Genomic DNA, 23,813 nt, shown 5'->3' with positions numbered 1-23,813 from the left:
AAATTACTATTATAAAATTATGTAAAGAGAAAATGCATCCTTGCTTTTGACTTAGGTGTGTGAAGTGGAGCTTTGAATCACTTGTGGGTTGTAACTAGACCTTGTTTGGCTTAAAATGTAGTTGTGATGTCACAAAAGCCATGCATGTTCACCCATGTGTCAAACTGAGATTTGAGGTGAGCACAGAGAAAACTTCAGCAGATATGTGTGAAGATAATCTCTGTGCACACGTCATTCTGCACAGTGACGCTCAACCACTGCCGAAAGGACCTAAAAGCAGAATGCATTTCTGACCGGTGCCGGTCAAAAGAAATTAATATATATTCCTGAGTGTGGCATTTTATGCCCAAGCCTGATTTTGAATTCACATGTCAGAGATAACTGCTGCCTCTGTATAAGCTGAACAGACTTATTCATGACATTGATTCATCGCAAACTGTTTTTTAACTTAGGTTGGGGGGGACTGTTACAAATTATTCTTAATTAAAATAATTAAATCAAAAATATTATTCAAATACATTATAATAAATGGACTTTGTGCAACATCAGGTCAGTAGAGCCTCCTTCATCAAACGTATACAGTAATTTAAAGTCAACGAATAATCAGACAATTAAATAACAAAGGATAAAAAAATTATAATTTACAAGTGTGACTTCAGCATGAATAGCATTTAAAACAAGATGTTTTCAGTGGGGCTGAGACCATGAGAGGATTGAGATTCTTTCCTCTAAAAAACTGTCCCCCAGATATCTACTGGTGCTCTGTTTTATTTTTAAATGCCAGTTCGATTTACTCACACATATGCTGAGAAACCTGATTCTTAAATCGCACAATGACAGCCTGGAAATACAGCTTTTTTAATAATTTCTGTTCAGACACAGATGATTTTGTCTTTAGAACTGTAGCATCCCAAAGACACAGTAGTGGCAGTCATCAAAATAATGAATTCTACTGTTAAAACCTGTCCTTTCATTTTTCATCTTATCTAAGTTCGCCTATCAAACCGTCACAGTATTTTCTCCAAGGCTGCCACCCGACATAGCATTGTACCGTTACTGTGAGACACACACACACACACACACACACACACACACACACACACACACACACACACACACACACACACACACACACACACACACACACACACACACATACACACACACACACTCTCTTTCCTCCAGACCACGTGAGCGAGTACAGTGGATGTGATACGGCACACCCACCGTTTGCACACACCCACTTCCAGTGGGGGGAGGTGAGCACACATTACTGCACTGGGGGAGGGGATCCCTCTCTTTCTGGCTTGCTCTAGCCCCCTTCTTCTTCTTCTTGGCTCTCTATCCTTTGGCTGCCTCCCTCTGCAGCTCATACATGCCTGCATATGTGCCTGAGTGTGTGCGTGTGTATGTGTGTGCGTGTGCTGTAGCACATGCCAGTGTGTCAGACATGTGACCAGCAGGCAGAGCCTCCATTTTAACTCTTTGAGAATCCGAGTTGCATGGAGAGAAGGGGGAAGGAGAGAATCATGGGAGGAAAGTTGACAGGCGAATGATCAGCTGAGTTGTTTTAATGCTCATCTTTTGTTAAGTCATTCACCAAATAAGCAACTAATTACATCATGAAATAAATAATTTACCATTTTTAAATAATCAGTTTTGAGCTATGACCACATCCACTAAGGGCTCTAACAAGGAGCACATGCACTTCTCTGCCGGGGTGCGGGCATTGTCCCCAACTGAAGTTTGTGTACATTACAAATGTGTCCTTCCCGACACATACTAGTTGCAGTTACGGAACAATGTATGCGTATGGGTGTAACCCACTCAAAGGCCCCCAGAGCCTTCAAACTCTGTCAGGATGGAGGGATGCTACAATGGTCGTAATCTTCTAAAAACAAACAAACCCGATTTGCATGGTGATTGTCCAGTTGTGCAGAGGAGCGAAGCAGGAAGGGATCAAACGTCTCTGTTAAAGTGAGACTGTGAAACATTTGTGTCCCAGCAGCCCTCGCACAATGTTGTAATGTGTAATGTGCAGGTTACGTCCACACTCAAACATTAGTTTATACATGACTTGTGCTACATTGACCTCGAAAACCCACATGACTCCAGAGACTTTTGTTTTATTTTGAAAACTGCAGCGTTGTGTTTTCGTCTGGACCGAAAGTAACTGAGACTTATGGAAAAAATTACATGCTGACACTCACAGTCTCTTCCTGATTGGCTAATATCAGTCAAGACTCGGATTCCAGCCGTAGCTAATGAACCCCATTGCGCGGACATTTTGCAGAGGTCATGTCTGGAAGCATCTTTATTGTCAGTAACTGTTCCATCTCAGGCCAACAGAAGACAACCCTGTTCTTACTTTTTACTACTGCTGTTCCTAGTCTGCAATATTTTCTGTAACTTAAGACATTTTCAGACATGAATTCCGGAGAATGTCTGGAGAATTTCTCTGGAGTTTGTCGGCACATTAACAATGCAGCGGGAGATTTTCAGCTCACATTTGTTCACAACAACGCAGACATCTCCGGGACGTATACATTCCACTGCAGAGATCACATGTCTTTCTTTACATCACATCAACACCAGCGTCAGCCCTCATCACCAAAAGCTCTCTTAACATCTTTCTATCTTCTATGTGTATTGCACCGCAGTCTGAGATATTGGTTTTAATTCATTTTTTCTGTTTTTGCGCCACCCACTCACTCGTGGGGAATTCTTCAGAGAATCTACTGCCGTGTTCTCACAGGGGCTCATTCGGACATTTGCGTTCTCCTGAGTGGAGAATACAAACTGAACAGAATTCGTTTTGTCTCAAATAGCAATAGGCTTGGTATTTTTCACATCCGAAAACAGAGCTGCTCAAGATTCTCCAGAGTGGACAGGAAACACTGAGGCCTTAAATAATACAAGTAAAGTGTTGACATCATGTGGAGCACTCAGCCTGTGAAGGACGGCTGACTACATTACACAGTAGCTTCATGTCTTCTGTGGCTCAAAGTTTCAAAAGAAAAATGCATAAGCCTGGTGAGCTCTTCACAGTTTTCTCACCTTGGGCTGGAAAATTTGTTGGAGAATTGGGTCCGGACTTTACCCAGACTTTGCCTTTCACACATGCACAATGCAGATGCGTTCATAACAGCAACAAATCCTCCACATTATTCAGGCAAGAGGTGGAGCAGCCGGGTGCAGCACACAGAGACAGGAAGTAACGCTGCAGTGATCACATGATCATGTTTACAGCACTCGACACCATCGTCGGTTCTTATCACCACAAACTCTCTAGATATCTTCGTTTGTGTCCTCTACATGAATGGCAACACTTTTTCACCATGTTTACGTCTTTCTCGCGGTAGAAGCGTCAAGAACCACCCCCCCCATTCGCTCACGGTGAAACTAGCGGGGGAACCCCTGCTGTGGTCATGCTCTGACTCATGCCAGGCTCTTTCCACCACTGTGGCTTTGAGGAAATTTAACTTATGATACCTTGATAATGTTCATGTTTACCTGAACCAGTAGCATTGTAACAGAAAATAACAGATATGCAAATGAAAAATGTTAAGTGCATGTTAGATATTTTGTCTAATTGTTTAGTGATATGTCCTGATCAGGCCCCTCCTTCTCTGTTCGTCATTGCTTTGCTGTTTCTGAATCTCCCTGACTCAAAAGTTTGAAAGTCCTGAAACAACCACAATTAAACAATTCAAAGACTCAAAGACTCAATCCGCTCAACAGGATGCAAGTGGGAATAAACACGGGTAACATTTGAGTAAAAATGTGTTTCTCAAGCTTTAGAGACTCAATAAAACCATGTTACAGAATCCATCTTTACTTAAACATCAAAATAAAATTAAGGATAGCAGACACTGCAGACTCTCTGCAATGGAAGCATGACAGACAGATGGACATATATGGAGGAGATGGACTCAACAAGTACTGGCCTTTTTGCTGGAGCCCAGAGTGCTACACCATTACTCCACTTTGGATTGAAAAACACCTCATTCTATGACTAAATATAGAGCAGCCAGCCTATCAAAGCATTCATTTGGCAAACTCGTCCATCAAAAGAGACTTACATTTTCATCTCACATGAACACACGCTGAGAGCAACTCTGTCTTAATCAAGAACACAAGCACGTGGACAGGGACCCAACCTAACACCCTCCAATTGATGCACTACCTCACCGATGAGGTTTGAGAAAAATACTGCTATGTTTTGTGGAAATTTGGGGCAGCTGACATAATTTTCTACATATTACTGTAATAAAAAAAAAGACTTAAGTCAACATAGAGGCATTAAATCCATTTGAAATAAATGCATAAAATTGAGACCTAAAAGCTTCAGTGTGCTTCAGAAGTGGACTGAAACCTTTCCAGACTGATATTTAAAAGTGTATTTTCTATTCACATAAATTCCTGCAGTGTGATCCAAACAAAGCAGTCATTTGGAGTATTTTAGCCATCAGGCAGGAGATCCCCAGAACATGTGATAAAAAAAAAAAAACGAAACTGCATATCTTCAATAAATAAAACTGAATAGATGTCTTTATGTTGCACAGGAGCTCTGTAATCACAATAATCATTCAGAATGGATGTCTTTCAGGCTTCAAAGCAACAGAATGGAGTGTATTTCACAGGCTGATGGTTCTGCAGAAAGGGCAGGAGGGAGGCGCCTGTTGACTATAGATTAAATGTTTCTCTTCATGTCTGCTTCTTTTTGGAGTATCGGTAATGTTATGGACATGTGACTTTTACTTAATCCCCCGCTTTGTGTGTTTGCAAGATAGCCCAACTTTGTTGAGCTAATCATATCCAAGTCTGCACTTTCCACCAAAGACAACGACGACGCGCACCACATCGTTTTAAAATAATCATTCAAATCTCTGCTGCTCGCCCATAGGTGCCTTCACAGATCACTGTACGCTGCAGCAATAGCAATAAGTGATTACAGAGCCTGCAAAATAAATTCCCCCCAAAAACTCCTCACTTTTCCTCTGCATTCTCTTCCACTGATTTTTCACCTTTCAGTTTGAGTATAACTAATCTTGTTGTTCCATCTCCCAACATTTAACACTTGCATTCTGATCTACAGGTTATTCACTCATCAGTTTTATTCTGAGACAACAATGCAATGAGATGTGTAAAAACTGTATTTCGGTCTTAATTAAATACGGTCAGTGAATTTTTTTTCCATCCTTAAAATGTTTTATTCTATTTAAAAGAAAAAAGGTAATTGTACTTTTCCCCTCTCAAACAGGGTGTGTTTCATTTAGTTGTGTGTATGCATTTTTTGGAGAGCATTGTTTTTGTTCTTGTTACCATCAGTTGTTAAGGATCAAACCCATCTTTGGTAAATAATAGAGATCGATACGACTGAAGTAATGATATAATAATAATAATAATAACTTCATTTGTTTGGCACTTATCTAAACAAGGTTACAAAGTGCTCCACAAAATCCACAGCAAAAAATGAATGAATTAAAATAAAAGGTATTCATTTCAGTTCAATGTTAAGCACTAAATCATAATAAGGTCAAGACCTTAAACTTTGTAGAGAAACTCAGTGGAAAAGTAAACAGAGAAATCCAGTCAAACAGACAGACACACGCAACCAGGAAGCAGCCAGCACAGGAAGTTCTATATGCGAAACAGCAACTATAGAAAGTCCTCTCAACCAATCACAGCCCAGCGGGAACATGCCTCCCGGTCAAGCCAAAGCTGGGTGCCCTATAGGCTCCTTAACCTCCACTTTCTTTCTCATTACTGCAGCAAAAAATGTCAAGAATTTAAGAACCCCCACCCCCTCTTGCATACACACACACACACACACACACACTTCAATCTGATGGTGCTCAGATGGGGGAAGAGTTAAAGGAAAAGGAAAACTAAGGAAATAACGAAAGACAAAAAGCAAAGGGAGGAAAACTGTTAGCGAGGGAAAAACAAACAATAGGCAGTCCAACAGTTTACAAGAGGCCGGCTGCTCTCAGAGGCTGAGGAGCTGAGGGAGAATGTCAGCAATCATTTCAGTTTAGCTTCGCTTCCATTGACAGAAAGAAAACGCTTCCGTTTCTGAGATGAACAAGTAAATAAACTGTGGCTGTGAGTTGAAAACAAAGAGGGAATAACTCCCACTCTTTCTACGTCAGAGAACACACATCGAGGAAGTTATTCTTAAACTGCATCTTAAACAGTTTTTTCATTTGTGTGGATATTTGTTTTTAATCATAAAAAAACTAAAACTTTTTACAAGATAAAATGCAAAAAGAGGAAATACTTAAACTAGAACGAAGGCATGTGTTTACTTACACTGGAACTACATATTCTGATTTTGCTTTAAAATTCATCAACTGATAATATGTTCTGTAATCAATTGTATTGGTATTCTGTAGTTAAAAATTATGAAAGTACCAATATACCAATATTATTAGCCCATTGTATCAGATGCAATATGAATAATAAAGGATTCTTCTTTTGTCTAAAATTTGGTTTCTTCATTTGCTTTGAGAATTATTCACACTAGTTTAAAAATTCCTTTGTATTTCACATCTTTAAACTGTGTTATGACAAATGTAATTTATACTGTTCTTAAATCAGAGTGAATTATGTTCAGCCTATTCCAAAGATCTTTGGTTTTGACAAATCTGACTAAATTAGCAATGCATTGCAGTGAGTGTGACAGCCATATATTACAATTATGCACGGAAACAATTTACATTTATAGGATCCACACCGTGCAAAATATTAAAATGGCCTTCGTAAAGTACAGAGGAAAACATCTCTGTGCAGTTATCTGCAGCCTGAATTCACTGCACACAAGCAGCTGACTTACACAGCAATCCTTCATTTTTTTTAAACTTCAACATGTCCACAGGTAGGAAGCCAGTCAGGGATCATTTCTTTGTCATGTCCCTGTCTCATCCCAGGTTGTCGCCTAAAATATAATCATGCACGTACAAATTTACATGTACTGAGCAAAAATTGCATCGATTCCAGTTACAGTTTTTATGTAAAAGTTCCACCCAGTTTGTGAGTGGGAAGCCAGAGAGGGATCATGCCCTTGTTGATACACTAGTGCAAAACTGAACCACGACATAAGAGCAAATTTTAAAAGCTTATAAAAGGACAAAAAAAAATCCAATGACGCAGATAGAAAATGGTTCTGACTTTCTCTGGAGGTTTTCTTTCACATATTAAAAGCGCAGCAGGAGATTCTTCACGTAAACAACACAAAAATCTCCAAAGCATTCAGGTGAGGGGTGGTGCAGAAGGCAGAGGCCGGACTAACGTATACATTTTGGTCTAAAGATTCCATTTTTGTTTACAGCACATCCAGCACCGGTATTTAAACAAAAGCCCTGGTGTCTTCTCTGTGATTGAAATCACCCAAAAATATTTGTATTCCTTTTTCTTCGTTTGATTTTTCTGTCATCCGAGTGTTAGAAACATCACCAGAATTCTCACTCGCTCGTTGTGAATTCTGCAGAGGATCTCCTGCTGTGTTCTCACATCGGCCCCCCCGGAGAATGTCCGTAAGGAAATATGGAGTTCCAAATGTCTGAATGCAGCTTCATAAAATTGTGTTGAGTGCATGAATGTATTTTGATGATGCACAGTGGTTTAAAATCTGAAATCTGAATCAGTTCTAGGGGGTTTGTTTATTTTTAATACAAGCAAAATGGCCTCTTTTGTGTACTCTATAAGAAGAGTCACATGGGGCGAAAGCTCCACTTCTATTCTCAAAAAATGAGTGTGTGTGTGCTCAACCTACAGCAAAATACATGGTTTTCCCTTGATTAATTTATTTTATTCTAGACTGAGGCAGAATGAACGCATGTGTTGTTTTTAGGGGTTTTGAATGTTAAGTTAGTCAGTATCCTCCTTCGATATATTGAAGGTCATTTCCTTCACTGTTTTACAGTGTTACAATACAGCCTTCAGACATTTTATTTCTCCTTTTACAAAGGGATTTTAGTCAATTAATTATTTGTCTGTAGGCACTACACATGAAGAGTTTCCCTAACTCGAACTTCCTCAGCCAATTACTCAATTAAAGACTGGTATACGATCTCATTAGAAAGAAAACTAGCACAAAAGTCCACGGAACAGTTTCCACGTATCTGTATGAGTTTGTTATTGCAAACTTCGTTCAAATTGGTCTTTTTGGTCATGGCTTTGTTTAATTTATTTTAAGAGACAACTCCCACTTAGGCCCACACCTCAATTACACAAAGACATGTTTTTAGTGGTGAAGTGGAATTTCCAAAAGCGATCATGGAGTTAATGTTGCAGCAATAAATTATGGCATAGTCTGTCTTCCACTCCACTGATTGAGCTCATTCAGAGGAAAAGGTACATATAGTATTACATGGTTCAAATATAATTCCAGGAAATGGCAAATTTGTAAAAGGGATTAAAAGATATCAAATATATATTAAATGATAAAGTTGGATTTTAGTCTTTTAAGATGGAAACAATTTGTTGGACAAAACAACTGTACACATGAGGGTTTAGTGATGCCACATTTTTTACATTAAACCACAAATAATATTTAAGAGGAGCTAATTGTTCATGAAAACCCTAAATTACTCTGTTTTAAGTTGAATAACTTGGTCTCAAAAGCCTCGAGAAGGTTTTTGTCAGGGGTTTATGGTTTGTTGTCCTCCCTGCTGTTGAATTCTTTTCCCCTTGAAACTAGATACAGTAGATTCATATTTATACCATGTCTCTGTACAACACAAGTACTAAAGAGTTTACATCTGAATTATATGACTCCTGCTCTTATACAACCAACTAGTGGTACTGGAACACATGTTGGTGCCTTAAAAGCAAGAGATGGAGGGTGGACTACAGAAGAAAATGGAACGGCTGGATCTATTTTACAGGTATGGAAAAAAGATTACAGTACACAAAACACACACATACACACACAGGATGACATGACTGAGGATGACCACCAGGGCAGGGCTCCGGGGCGGTTTCTACACTTATGTACATGCATACAATCTCTACAACACACACACACATATGCACAAGAGGCCCCAGCAGACCCCGACCCCTGGGCCCCAACCACCCCCCACCCAAAACAACCCTCCCTTCCCCCCTATTCCTTTCTTTACGTTTTTTTCCTTCTTGATAGCATTGCTTGTGATTAAAACGCAACAGCCCGAGTGAGAGAGGGGGAAAAAAAGAGCGAGAGACACAGAGGGAGAGTGAGAGGGGGGGACAGATGGTTAGAACCAGAGAGAAGAAACAATCAGAAAGATGGGGCGGAGCAGAAGGAGAGAGGTGGGGGGAAGGGGGTGTTTCCCTCTTAAAGAGACAGGACCCATTTACCCCTTCACCTACATAAGGCCTCCTTGTACCGTTGAGAGATAAGATAAGACCTTTGTCAGTCTGGGTTTATTTTTCCTCATTACGATCGCTGCTTACTCAAACCACCAGTGCTTCATTTACAGCTTATTGTAAAAAACAAAATACAAGTGTAAAGGTTTAATCAGCTTATTCTGAACATACATTTGCATGTTCACAGTCATTCACTATTATCTACCGTTCATTGGTTAAAGGCTAACTCCGGTGATTTAGAAAAGTGTGAGCACACACTCATTTTTTTTTATTTTACGTTTGTACTTTTTTTTTGTGTGTGCTCATAAAACGAAATTTATCAAAAATATGAAGAGTGTGTGATATCTGGATTTTTTTTTAGACTCTATAAGAGTCAAGCTGTAAAAAACCCACTGGATCCTACATTGCCCAGAATGCAACATGTTAGCACCGTTTCAGCTGGCTCCCTTTCCGGGTAAATGGCCAGGTCCCTCAAACATCACGCCTCCATTTGTAACCAAGGAGTTCTGTTCTGTATTGTCTACTCCATTGACGTCGCCATGACTTCAACAGTCTAATTGATCTAAAACAGGGTCAGGACTGGATATGTCACAGCAGCAAAACAGGCGTCTTTTTACAGAAAAAAATGCATTTTACATTGAATTAGATCACTTCAATCATAGCCAGAGGGGAAGAGGAGATACAAGTCACAGGAAGACCTACTTCAGCAATATCAATCACACACACACACACACACAAACAATGTACAAGCTTTGGGCCCTATAAGCAATAAAATGTACACATGAAATAAAATTTTAAAAATCATCTAGTGTGACAACAATTAATAAAGGACAAACCATCCAAAGGTTCAGAAGTTCCTTTTGACAACACACAGATTAACTAGTTAGGTGTACCTCCTGTCTGAGAAATAAAAGCAAGTGGAGGTGACATTGAAATGCTATATGAAACAAAATTTAAAATACATCATTAAGGCGGTTATTTGATTTGTTATTTAAGTACACATGTACAAGAGCAGAGTGCAGAGTGACCCCCTGGTAGGGGCTTATAGCATTGTATAATTATCATTATTATGATTATTGATGCATGACCATAAGTTGTATTTTAATGCTGCAGTAAGTCAAGCTGGGGCATATATTAAATTCTTCTATTTGTTACACAGCATCACATTTTACGAGGTATTCACGTTTTTGTATGAAGTATTTAAATCTGTGGTGCAACTAACTTTCGCTGTCAGACAAGTTCCCAGGGGTGAAATGTGAAAATACTTTTCTTTTGGGATCAGTATGTCGATACAAGTACGTCAATGCTTTACATTCCATTGTTTGTTTGTTTTTTCAATCAACGGATTCATCAGTATGAAATATCCTATGATTTCTCACAGGCCAATTTGATATTATGCAGAACCTGAGGATGTTTTTGCTTGGAAAAGAAAAAAAAATAAGAAAATTCACTACTTAGCAGAGCAGTTTCCATTTTTTTTCTGATTACGCTTCTGATTCATCACTGCAGGCCTGAGTATCATGTTTCAGTTGCCAAATCCACCAGGGATTCCCTCTTTAACTTTATTAGGAACGCAATAAATGTTCCAGATTACAACTCAGCTAGATCCCTTTTTCCATTTTTTTCGCTGAAGAAATGTAGTTCGGCTCGAGTCAAATCTAAAACACATGCATCTATGTGTGCAGTCACTCTCCCTGGACCCCTTCATGTGTCTGTCTGCCTTTAATTCTGCTGCTTGCTCTGGTCTCGCTCGCGAAAACACTGGAATGGTGCAGAGAAAATGGCAACATGCCAAGGTAGGGAGGGAGAGGGAGGGTGGAAGAAAAAAAAACAAGAGAGAGCAAGAGAGAAACGAACATACTGTACCAGAGAGAGGGAGAGAAGAAAGCAAAAAAAAAAAAAAGACAGTGAAGGCATGAACAGAGAGAGAGAGGAGGATAAAGTCAGTCCATGCCTGTGAGGGAGGGAGGAGGGAGAGAGGGAGGAAGGACCTCTCTTTTTTTAAGCTGCTTGCAGGTGCTGCTGCCAGACGATTGGTCGCACCCCCCTCACTGCCTCCGCCCACCGACCCCTCCTCCTCTTCCTTCTCTCCAGCCATGAGAGGAGAGGAAGACAGACCATGGTGTGCTCCACCGAGCCCCTCTCTGTTTCTGTGTGTGCTGCTGTTTGAAAGACCCAACACACACATACACACACATAGTTCCTCACATGCACGGTATATTTTGAGAGCCTTTAAAGTTGCAAGAGTTTACATAATGCACAGAAAAAGAAATAAGGAATGCTGCCGCCGCTCTTCTACTTAGAGAATAGAACATAAGATATTTATATATCCTGTAAATCCAACAAAATACAAACTTTAACATGAACAAAATGAATAACACAATTCTTTACGATTTGCAAAGTAAGAGTGAATGGAAATACAAACAACACACCCGTTCCCTCAAGTGAAAAGCCACATCAGTCAGGTTTGAACACAAACTCAGACAAAAGAAAAATAAATGTTCCTGTTGCTAAAAACTGGAACTTCCTGCATAGACGGGTACACATCTGAACCAGGCACAGAGCCAAGTCTACACCATGACACACTATGAGCAGTCAAAGTGTAAAAATGTGAGACCACGCAGATCTCAACAACCGTTTCCAATGAGAGCCATTGAGGCCACTGAGGCGAGTTGAGGTATGACTCACAAGCCTCAGCGGGATTTCAGCAGATTCTATAGGATTGTGAGCCATTCTAACCTGGGGTTAAAGCATCCGCCCTGCTCAAGTGTCCTTGAGCAAAACACCAAATCCCCACCAGCTTCAGTGGGCTGTGACATTCCTACTTGACTCAACAGGACAGAATGACAGCAAGAGAGGGCAGCATCCATTTTACCAAATGATTAATCAGGAACATTGGAATGGACAAAATTAGCCTGTTGAAAAAAATACCACTGCGATGATTAAAATGTGTGTTAACCTGTTTGATCACACAGAAGCTATTACATTCAATACATGTTTGCATTAACAATGTCAAGGCTGCAGGTGAGTGAGGATATGTTGATTGATTTAAAGAAAGTGCAATCACTGTGGTACTGAATGTCAGATTCTGCTTCACACACACACACACACACACACACACACACACACACACACACACACACACACACACACACACACACACACACACACACACACACACACACACACAGGGATCAAAAATATATTTTTTTGTCAAGTCAATTAGACTCATTGTGAATTTGCGCTGACATTTACAAAGTGTGGGAGGTATAAAAGAAGCTGTGCCATGAAACACACAATGTTTATCTGTATACAACACCAAATAATTATTTTCATACAGGAGGATGGTGCAGCCGAACGTTTGAATTGTTTTATCTGTTGAATTTTGCTTCTGTTTAGACTCATTATGTATAAACTATGTTGCAATTGTTTTAATGTGTATAAATAAATCAAATAAAAAAAGGTTAATTTCCTTTTCAAGCCCAGATTTTATAAAGAAGGGAAAATGCAGACATGAAGGTAAAGTCTGTGAAGGTGATACAAAATAACAAAGCTAAAGACAGAGATCAGCTGGCCATTACAGCTCATTGGGTCAAACTGTATTATTTAAAAGAGAAGGGGGGGGTCCACATGAATACTGAGCTGGTTTCACTTATCTACAGTAGAAATCACAGAAAGGTGTCCTGTGCTTGTTTTTAAGTCGTCTAACTGCTACTCATCGTCTCCTCTGCTTCCCTCTGCCAAGCGTCACAAGGCTTCGTCACACACTGCACAACTTATCTCAAAGCCATTTGTGTGCATAATGACAAATGGGCTAGATTGGCCAACAGTCAATACATGAATTTAAGTGAGACATTTCTCCACGACAAAAAGATTAGGTGCAGGGAACATGTCAAAATGAAACAGAAACAGCTGAAAACTCTGAAAAGAGCTGTTTTAGAGTTAACTTTCTCCTTTGTTGGACCAGAGAGGCATCTTCACAGCTGGGTGTGGATTGGGTGTAACAACTCCCATGGTGGGTTCATCATTACAAATACAGAGGACATGATTGAGCTTCTTCTATTTTAGTGGAAAATCTAGTTTCAACCTGTATAAGATTACAATAAAACTATAACCTGTATTTCAGGAATGTGCTATTGTGATGGTGCAGAGGAACTACTGATATAAACAGATAAGTGATATTTAACAACATTTGCATAGTTTTGGTTTTTTTAGAAGCTATGTAAGTAAGAATATTAAGACTGGTTTCCACTATAACCTATGAGATTAAAGTGTTATTTCAAAGTGATTTCTCTGTCTGTAGCAGGAAGAGGCAGACATCCTGGTCTTATTATTCAATCACGAAATTTGATCAAACCACCCTCATTGTGAAGGACACTGACATAACTATCAAGAGGGATTCTTAAGACAGTAAAGTGGTGACAGTTGATATGTTGACTTGCCCCATATTCAAAGCTCCAGAGGAGCAACAAGCAGGCTGGTTCTCGAGCTTCAGGCGCCACGCCACACTAAACTATTCTACTAATTACACAGAAGCTGAGGACATCATTCTTCTCGTGAAAATTACAAAGCAAAATAAAGACGTCTTTCAATTTCATTTCACAAATAAAATGATGCGCTTTAAATAACAGTGACCCATTTAAAGATTATTTTTAAAATGTCAACATGAATGTGACAGAGTTTATCAGATAAGGGGGCTGGAAGTGGCAGCGAAAGGACAAAAGAAATGATTCACAAAACCAAAGTGTTGTTGCTTTGGTTCATGAGGATCTTTGGTTTACTGTCGGGGGCTGGGGGGTGTGGATGGTACTTCACAGGAAGGTAACCATCTTTCAGCCTTACATCATGAGGGAGGATATGGGAACATGGATAGGATGAGAGAGAAAGGGTCTGATTCTGCCTTTTGGTTTTACACACACACACACACTCTCACACTACTTTTTATTTTCCTAAATTACTAATTTGTTTTCATGTCAGTGCAGTGACAAAAAGATTAAAAACTAATGTATTTGGATTCTTGTTTTTTTTTTTGACAATCTAAGGAACAATGTAAAAGTGCAGAACCAAAAAACTACAGTTGATTTAGATTTGTTGCTTTCTTTGAATTGACTTTTTGAATGAAGTGAGGCTCCAGCTGGAACTCCTCATGGCAAACGTGGACCTGTCTGTCCAAACCAAAAGACAAAGCTAACTAAGAAAATTGGACAACATTAACTCTGGTTTTAACAAAGTCTGGTATGCTGCATATTTACAGAAAAAAAGAAAATGAGATGGTGATGGTGTTGAATGAACCAAACCCTTTTACAGCATATTATTGTATAATGTAGAAAACAAAGACCTCAGTAGGTTCTCATGTATTCAGGCTGCAGATTCAAAATTGCATTTTTTTTCTCCAAGTTTAAAAAAAAAAAATAACTTAGACTCAAAGTTTCACTTCATTTTAGACTTTAAAATCTCTTTAGAAATTATACAAACAGGTCAACTTACTTTTACTTTCTAGATAATGTGAAACTCATTTTGAAATCCTTTTTTTTTCTTAAAATGTGAATGAATTAGATTTGTGAAAAACGTTTAAATAAATAGATATTTTACATTTTCCTGTAAATGTTTCTTGTGTTTAATTTTATTTTTTTAAAGCTTTTATTAGTTCAGCAACTCTAAGCTAACGCTAACTTTAAAATAAATGAAAATAAATTGTAATTATAGAGAAATAAATAAATCCTTTTTGATGTTTGCTTCTTGAAGACTTGACCCATATGATTCACACAAACATTTTATTATTCAAAAACTGAAAATACTAAGATGATATTTGGTTTGTGTTGTTTAGCTTTGCCCACACAAGCAATCTCTACACTACATGTGTTGTGTACATTTTGGTCTCTGCAGACAGGATGGCTTGTTCTCTCTGAATGAGCACCCCCCCACACTCACACACTCTTATACATACAATCCACCCCCCCTCCACTCCTGCTCTCCCTTGCGACTCTTCCCCCGTCCTGCTCCCTCTCTCACTGACCTCCCACAAACCTCTCCAACCTGACACACATTTCAGTCAGCCTAATGACGAATATTATGACCATCTCCGAAATTTAAAACCCTTCCATCTCTATCTTACAGCAGGTCCCTGTGATACACCCACCCATAGCATGCACACCCAGGGGTCCGGCTCGAGTGGGGGGGTGCCATGGACAGTAGCCTATAAGGGGTTCAACACTGATTCTTACGAAACAGAGAAAATTACCTCCCCGTACCCCCTCCCCCTAGACCCCATCCCTCAAATAAAGGGTTTAGTTCCCACTGAACAGCGGCCCCTCCCACACAAACACACACCTCCACTGGGATTCTATGACAAAGTAAACTGCACACACCACCCACTACTCCCAGCAGCAACTTAAACCCACTTTCAGAATTGGACACGACTGCAGTCAGATTTAAAGGTAAAGGTCAAAATGATATGAAACTGAAGCCACTTAAACAATTGTTACTATTAATTATCATCTTGCTTATTTAGTCTAAATTTACACCTTGTGAAAAACAATACATTTGTTGGCTCGGATTAACATTCAGAAATAGGCCGCTGTCGCGTCACAGAGGGGTTATTTTAAACATTTGTGAGGACTCAAACATTATGTACACATGTATGGGTACAGCAGTTGAACAGATGTTTGACATAAATATTTAAAGAATCATTTTGGGGCATCATTTTTCTCTTGTTAGCTCGATCACATCAACAGCCATTTTGAAAATGGGGCTTCAAAAATTTGTTTTCCACCAAATTTACCCAGTGCTTAGGCATTTGTTTTTTCAACATGAACAACTACTGGACCCTGCTTTGTTACTACAGGGCAAGTTGGGCAATGAGGAGACCCAGAGCTACGCACTACAGTGAAAGAAAAAGGGGAAAAAAACAGCAGCCTGTGCAGTGTTTCTGCCTCATTCAGAGCTTCGCCATTTTACCCTCACTGGCTGACGTGCAGTGACTCCTCTTTGCGTGGAGGCACCACGTGTTGTGGAACCACTGAAGGCCTTGGCTCGCCCATGTTGGCCCCTCATCTCACAAATCACCTTTATCATTATGGCTCTTCAAGGTTATCACACAGGAGGTCTGGGACACTGTGCACGACACACAGCACCATCAGAATAATTTACTGACCCGCTGAGAGATTATAAGAAATTACAGCCTGCTGCCATGTTGGTTCCCTAAGCATGACGAGTGACCTGTTTCTGCAGTTTGACATAAACTGTGAGATTCAGCCTCCCTGCGTAACCTCGGTCAGCTGATCAGTTCAATTCCATTTATTTGTATAGCGCCAAATCATAACATACATCATCTCAAGGCACTCAAAATAGTGTGGTCCAGACCAGATACAGAGAAATCCAACAGTTCCAACACACTGCTGACATTATTTTGCAACACAGTCATGCTGCAACATTTATGGCGAAGAGCAAGCACCCAAAACCAGCTCAATTTCAATATTCAGCCACATTCACAAAGAAATGTTCTAAATGCTGATTCACAAACAATGTTAGATTTCATTTGTGGCAGACAAGTAACCACTAGGCTGAAATCTATGAATACACACATGTGGCCAAACAGCAGAACATGGGAGAGCTGTGCTCACGGTTCATCTCATATCTGTGCCAAAGGTTACAGGCATGAAATATGGTCTATAGGCAAATTCCACGATATACAGTTTAATGCAGGTCAAGTCAGGCTCTTAAAACCGAGCAGCTGATCTGCTGTGGACCTCACTTTGCCAGTTTATCCCTGTAATTTGATCGAAAATAAACACACATGACTAAGCTTCAGTTATAATGTGTCTATTAAAAAGCTTCACAGTCACTATGTTTAATGGTGAAATATTTACTCTTATTCTATATTTTAAAAGAGAAAACATAAATACAACAATTACTGACTGCAGTTTTTTTTTTTAAATATGGCTGTGTTTTTATGAGAAATGAGTTAGATTTAACTGGAGACTTATGGGAAGTGTGTTGAGCATTTTGAAATAATTTAATCTAATTAAAAATCACAGAAAACTTAGCCTTTGGAGTGGAAGTGCATTTTGAACCAGGGAAACCACACGTGAATTAACGTGAATCCCTCATAACGGATATGGATTAATTAGCAGAGACGATTGAAACCTGAAACACGTTCATGCACGAATTTGGATTAATGGTCAAAAATGCGCACTGATATGGCGTCACGTGTGAAACTCGGAGTTTTAAAAGCCACTATGAAGCTGCTCCGTGACACATGTGAATTTCCCAGTGTATTTTTTTTTTAAATCCCGTTAATAAGCAGGGGAGGAAAGGGTTGGACCTGGGGCATGCTGTCACTGCTTCAGTTTCGCAGCAATGGCCAACAAAGTTGAAGCTCTCTACACAACCACGCCAACAAAACAACAACCCCTCCCGAAAAACTAGGGCCCGGACACAACTTTCCACAGTGGCTGCTGCGGACATGGCGTCTTCCTCGAGCCCCACTTAAAGCAAAGTAATGAGTGAAAGCGTGACAGCCACCAAGAGTCACACGAAAGAGAAAAGGGCCCCTGGAAGAGGTGATGCAACACATGAGAGAGGGGGGGGGGGGGTGTACTGTTTAGTACCTTTGCTTCTTAGGGACGGAGTGCTCGACCTCGATGCGCTTCCCTTGAAGTTCCACTTTACCTGGAAGAAAAAAGGACGAGGTCACGATCAGCATGGGGCTACATGCTATACATGCTAACAGTCATGTATGTGAGGGGGGAGGGGGAGAGAGGGAGGGAGGTGGGGTATGTGGCTAAAGAAAATGGCACCTTACAGCCAACTTTACTTTTAGAGCTGCGACTGAGCGAGGAGGAAGTGTGTGAAGGGGTCAAGGGGAAGGGTGGAAGGTTCAAAGGGCCCAAAACACGACCTATGAGTCCTGGAGAGAACGAGTGGTCGTTACCCTGCCCCCCCCCTACACACACTTGATCTAATGTAGGACCCACATCTACACTGATATTAATTTTAGCCTACAGCTGGCGGGTGGGTGTTTTACAAGATCTGTCCTGCGGCCCTGGGAGTATGGCTGCTCGTGTTCGTGAGGCTTCATGTGGACTGGAAGACGCTGACTGGCATGGCGACCTTGCCTCCTCCCTTTACAGTCACCCTACGTGGGAGATCATGAGGCATAAGCCACGGAGCTCAGGCGGCCTCTCGTCGATCGGTCACACGCCGAGGGGATGTCGGGGGGCCTGTTTGGATAAGTGGGCTACACAGGAGTTAAGATGTATTTTCTATCTTTGTCACAGTCGAGTTAAAGGGGGAGGAGAGGCAGCGAGGCTTCGTTCTACACCACAGGAGCCAGCGCGAGGCGTGCGACACATCAGAATGCCACTCACGTGCACGTTTTTAGCCAAAAAACCAGAAACAGCACGAGCGTGAATTCGTGGAGCTGCCATTAGAAACGAAAGAACACTCTTCATTGGGATCGGTATTGTGAAGTGCAGCACAACGCTCACACTCCTCCGCGTAGCTTTACGTTTACACTACTCCTGTCCCTCCCCCTTGCAAAAGTTGAATGGCTCCCCTGGGGACGTCGCTCTCCGCACACCACAATTCACTCAGTCGATAAAAATCATTACGATCATCATTCTGCATGTTCGTGAAGAAGACCCGGAGTTGGACGTGGGGCTAAACCGGAGCAAGCCGCTCAAGGGTGGGTACGAAGCCCGGGCTGAACACCGGCCGTGTACCGCTCCCCGTGCCGAATGAATGAAACTAAGGATGGAGAGAGTAGCGGGGTGTCGTCTATTGTCACTAGTCCACCTGAACTCACCAGAAAACGTCTCGATCGCCTTCATGGCCCACTGGTCGTCCGGACAGTCCACAAACGCGTAGCCGGTTTTCATGAGGAACTGTCCGGAGTATGGGATCTTGTGCTCATCGAAGGTTTTCCCCAAGTCCTCGGCGGTCACGCTGTCGCTTAGATTCCCAATGTACAGCTTGTGCATGGTGGAAACTGTTCGTGTCCCAAGTCCAAAAGAAAAAAAGAAAACTCAGAAAAGGACAAACCCGGGGAGAAGTCAAATCGAAGCCAGGAGGAGGAGAGAAAAAAAAGTTCTCTATTTAGCGCAACAAGACAGTGTCACACTTGCCACACTGACTGAAAGTGGAAATCACGCTGGGTCGCTTTACAGAAAAAGACTAAAATAAATGCAACCAAAAAAGGAGGAGGAGGAGGGGGGGAGGCAAATACTAATTCTCGACAGCAAACTACAAATGAGATTTTGAAAAGTGTTTAAAAAAAAAAAAAGAGAAAGCAGATGGTTCGGAACCGAGCTTGTAAATCCAGAAACAAGTGGAGCGGGAGAAGAAGTGGAATCCTCTGACTTGCAGCCCCAGCAGACGAATAACAGCAGCAGCCTATGGGCTCTGTACCGCACTGTGCAGGAGGTGGGTTGGATGATGGTCTACGGTGGAAGAGTGGGGGGAAACTGTGGCAGGATCGAGCCCGGAGAAAACGCCCCCCCCGCCACCCCGCCCCACTCTCTCTCTCTCTCTCTCTCTCCGGTGACGCCGCCCCTCCGCCGACTCCAATTCACGTTTTCTCTCTCTCTCTCTCTCTCTCTCTTTTTGTTTGCAAAGAGGAAACCACGTGGTGCGTTTGGAGTAGGTTGGAGCGATGAGGAAGGGGAGGGGTCCTCTCCAATCTTATCCCGGGGTATTCACCAGATGAGCGCGTGCGTAGTCTACATGCGACCCACCCCCCCTCCTCCGCCTCCTCTCTCAATTCTGCGCTGTGCTCGCCCCCACCCCCCCCCCCCGACTCCGTACTGTACGCGTGCACGGCGCGGGGGGCCTTTTTACGCAACATGACGCACAGGCGGACAACACATGCGCTCTGATGCGGAGATTACAGGCAACGTAGAGAGACGTGACTTCTAACGCTGCAGAGTAATGTGATCTAACCACTCCGCCGTCATGTCACAGGGTCTTCTTCACTACCCGAGCACCGCCTCCCTGTTCTGTGGCCCTGCACTCAGGCCCCCGCCCTCCCAGTGAATGTGACATGAATACGGTCAACTTGTCATGACCTTACGTAAATGACCTATGGTGAACCCCGGGCAGAAAGTCCAGGGCTCACTGTATTTATCTCTCCACTCACTCCGGTACACTGTTATCTCCGCCCGGAGCCTCATCCACTGCAACTAACGCACCAGATATGGCGGCGATGACAGCACCCGGTGCAGGCTGGTGAAGAGGAGGCGGGCGGGGGTCTCTGTGGCTCATTTTGGCTATTCAACCGCACCGCCCCCTCTGCTCCACAGGCACTTTTGAAACATGGCTACGGTTACCGCTGGCTCACTGAGGTCATGGCTTCCAACACATGACTTAGCATACAACTTCCGCCTGCTCCATTTTGCCGCACTCCTGCAAAGTGGCGCAGTCGCCCGGGCAACAGCACCGCGCACACAGCGTGGAAGACGGCTTCTCAAAATGGAGGCGCAGAGGCCTGCCTCTCCCCCTGCGCACTCAAACACACACACACACACACACTGGCGCTCTGTGTGTTGCACGTCTCCCGCTCGCCTGTGTTGCCTCCACGTCTCTCGGATCCAGGGCTGGCGTTTAAAACACTCCGTCCTCCACGACGGGCGCCTTCTAGACTCAAGGCACAACTGCACAGGCCAGGAGGCGACGCGTGCGCTCGCCTGGTTAGAAAATGGCTTCTATCCACAAAATGGATCCAAACCCTGGAAGTTGTCGGACAGCGGCCTAACTGTTGCCTCGCCATGGCTTCATACACACGAGGGCAATTTAAAAATAAAAACATAACAGTGTTTTTTTCCTCAGTGGCATATATGAATAAACAGGCTGCTGTGTCCATATGTGGTGGTAATACCGTTAGATCATGAAATTATGTCACGTTCTCTATCTATTGTGCGAAGGGGAACTTTACTGTATGTACATGTGTAAGCTTATTTAGAATATTTTCAAGCTATGAACACATTTGTCTAATTCAGCATATATGTAAATGTTGTATTAGTCCTGGAGCTACATGGAAGTAAAAGTATCATATATTATTTTTAAATGAATGATAATAATCATGTAACGTTAAGACACATCCAAGCCAGGGACATATCTTTATTGGATTTAACAGCCTGAAGTGCTGTGTGAAGTGGAAGAATATGGAGTAGAGCTATTAGTGTGATTATGTAGTAATCGCAGCTTCAAGAGCATTTCTGATTATTTATTGGTAAAGTAATAACACATCCCTGGAACAGGCCTCCAGTCAGAGTCCAGTGGATTTCGATTCTCTGTCCATAGCTCTCATGTCGCTCTGTCTTTTTCTTTGGGAACATACAGGTGGAGTTTCTCTCTCCTGCGGTGGCTTGAACTCCAAACACATGGGTCACATGGGAGCTGGTCAGGTCACAGGCTTCCACAGGTCAAATTACCACCAATAACATGCAACATATTTTGAGGCTAATGAATGTAAGCTGACAGTGAGTGTGACCTGTTATATCAGTGCAAAAAAAAGATGTTCCATTCACACAGTGATTTAGATTAAAACTATGCAGTAAAAACAGGAATTCTATAGCTAATTGCTTATCTATTATAATACATCCTCAGTGTTTTTATATCCCAGGAAAACCATGTTCTTAATTAACATAATGAACAAATGGACATTATTCTAATTTGTTATACACGTTTCCCTTTTCAGACTTAAGGTTTTCCTGAAAGAAATCTATCCAATAATCCTCCCAAAAACAATATTATTGTGTTTTTTTTCCATTTGCAGAACACCCTCAATAATGCATGAGCATTATTCTAAATTAAACTGTGTTGTCATTGCCCTGCAGCAGAACTCCAATACGTTAGAATGTAAATTCAGACACTGCTGTTGTCCTTGGACGCCAGGGCAGACTACCAACTAAAGTAAAAGCTGTCTTTTCTCTTTTTTTCATTATTATGTGTCTGTTGAAAACCATGGTTTCTCCAAAATACCAGTGGTGGACAGTCTTTTTGTGTCAGTTAGTGGGAGACATAAGAATCAGCAAATACAAACTGCAACAGGTGCATCGGGCTTGGATTCATGGCTTGATGGTTAGAACTGTTACAACATTTTGCCTCTGGCGACATAAAGGTGATTTAGTGTGCATTTCCTCAAGTGGGGCTATATTGTCATAACTTCTACTAAAAGTTGACAATCCAAATATTCAATATATGTATCATCATAGTATATTATATACAATGTGGGCTTGTGTTCTTAAGTCTTAATATATAAAATAACTAGTTGGTACATTTTAAAAACAAATGGCGATCCTCAAGTAAAGTACATATAAGATCTGTCCTTATAGTTACAGTACTTGAGTAACTGTACTTCCATAACTGCACATAAAACCCTCCTCTACACCTCGGAGGAAGAATAATCAGGAAATACATTTTGTTCTCTTGCACCTTAAACACTGCCATCAACAGCATCACGAGACACAGTCAACAGTCTTCCTGGTATGTGTGTGTCTGTGTGTGTATTGGGGGAGGGGTGGTTAGGTGGAGGTCAAAGGCTGAGGAGGAGAAACAGGGTGAACTGGGTGGGAATGCAGGAGGAGAGACAAACTGCCACGGGGAGACGCAAAAGAAGTAATGTTCGGCTCTTCTACTCTCTCTCTCTTTCTCTCTTCCCCTCCTTTCTTCCTTGATATCACTTTGTTGTCTCTTTGAAATGCTCTGCATGTGACGATGACTTTTTGTGCATGTGAAGTGACTCTGTTACAGATAAAATCTTTGATTTCTAAAGAAACATTATACAAGTATATTAATGCCAAAAAGAAGAAGTACTTGCTGTGCAGAATTGCTTATGTCAGAATGATACATGTTAGGACGCATTCGTAGATTTTTCTACTTTTCTCTGTCCCCCAGCACAAAAAATAATTTAATAACATCATCTTTCTTTGCTGAGTATTGTTTAATAATAAAAATGAATCTGCAACTTGAGTTATAAAATATAGCGTGGTGGAGTAAAACGTGGCCCTGCAGCCTAAATAACCATATTGTTCTATCTGTATACACTGTGATATAACCTGCAGGAGCTTTTCTTCAAATCGCTCCCAGCAGGGGAATTGCCACAGGTACAATCACCAACTGAACCGGTTTTGTGTGACAACAATGTGGTTGGAGATTGGTTGGGCTTCAGCACAAAAACAATTTGGTTAGGTTTGGGAATGAGAACAAAATAACTACTTTGTTGAGGCTAGAATAGTGTCGTCTTCGCGGTTACAGTAAGGCCATCGATCGCGGTGTCAGACACAAAGTTGAGTGAGGTCCAGTGTTTTGTGTTTTCCCTGTGCACAGACTTTATTGCTACTTAACAACATCCCCTGACCTCCTCTTTTACTCCCATCATAATTAGCTTGGTCAAAAGGGGACTTTGTCTCTTTGAAGGGTTAGATGTTGTTTCGGGACATTTGAAAGACAGATGCTGCCTCACA

General features: G+C 41.6%; 1 protein-coding gene across 2 annotated transcripts in view; it reads right to left on the bottom strand.

The window, feature by feature from the left end:
- Positions 1-19,569, bottom strand: part of igf2bp1 (insulin-like growth factor 2 mRNA binding protein 1) — a 47,625-nt gene extending 28,056 nt beyond the window's left edge. The window contains exons 1-2 of one of the 2 annotated variants that reach the window (XM_020103674.2): positions 19,157-19,569; positions 17,961-18,021 (exon numbers count right to left, since the gene is read on the bottom strand). In XM_020103674.2, the coding sequence (XP_019959233.1) occupies positions 17,961-18,021; positions 19,157-19,331 (236 nt within the window). In that variant the 5' untranslated portion in view covers positions 19,332-19,569. The remainder of the gene's footprint in view (positions 1-17,960; positions 18,022-19,156) is intronic. The other variant, XM_020103675.2, reaches the window with a different exon arrangement.
- Positions 19,570-23,813: the final 4,244 nt, after the last annotated feature.

This window comes from Paralichthys olivaceus, chromosome 5 (assembly GCF_024713975.1).
Source record: "Paralichthys olivaceus isolate ysfri-2021 chromosome 5, ASM2471397v2, whole genome shotgun sequence".
Lineage (NCBI taxonomy): Eukaryota > Metazoa > Chordata > Actinopteri > Pleuronectiformes > Paralichthyidae > Paralichthys > Paralichthys olivaceus.
Note: the sequence above shows the minus strand (reverse complement) of the source record. Positions and strands in the feature narration are given on the sequence as shown.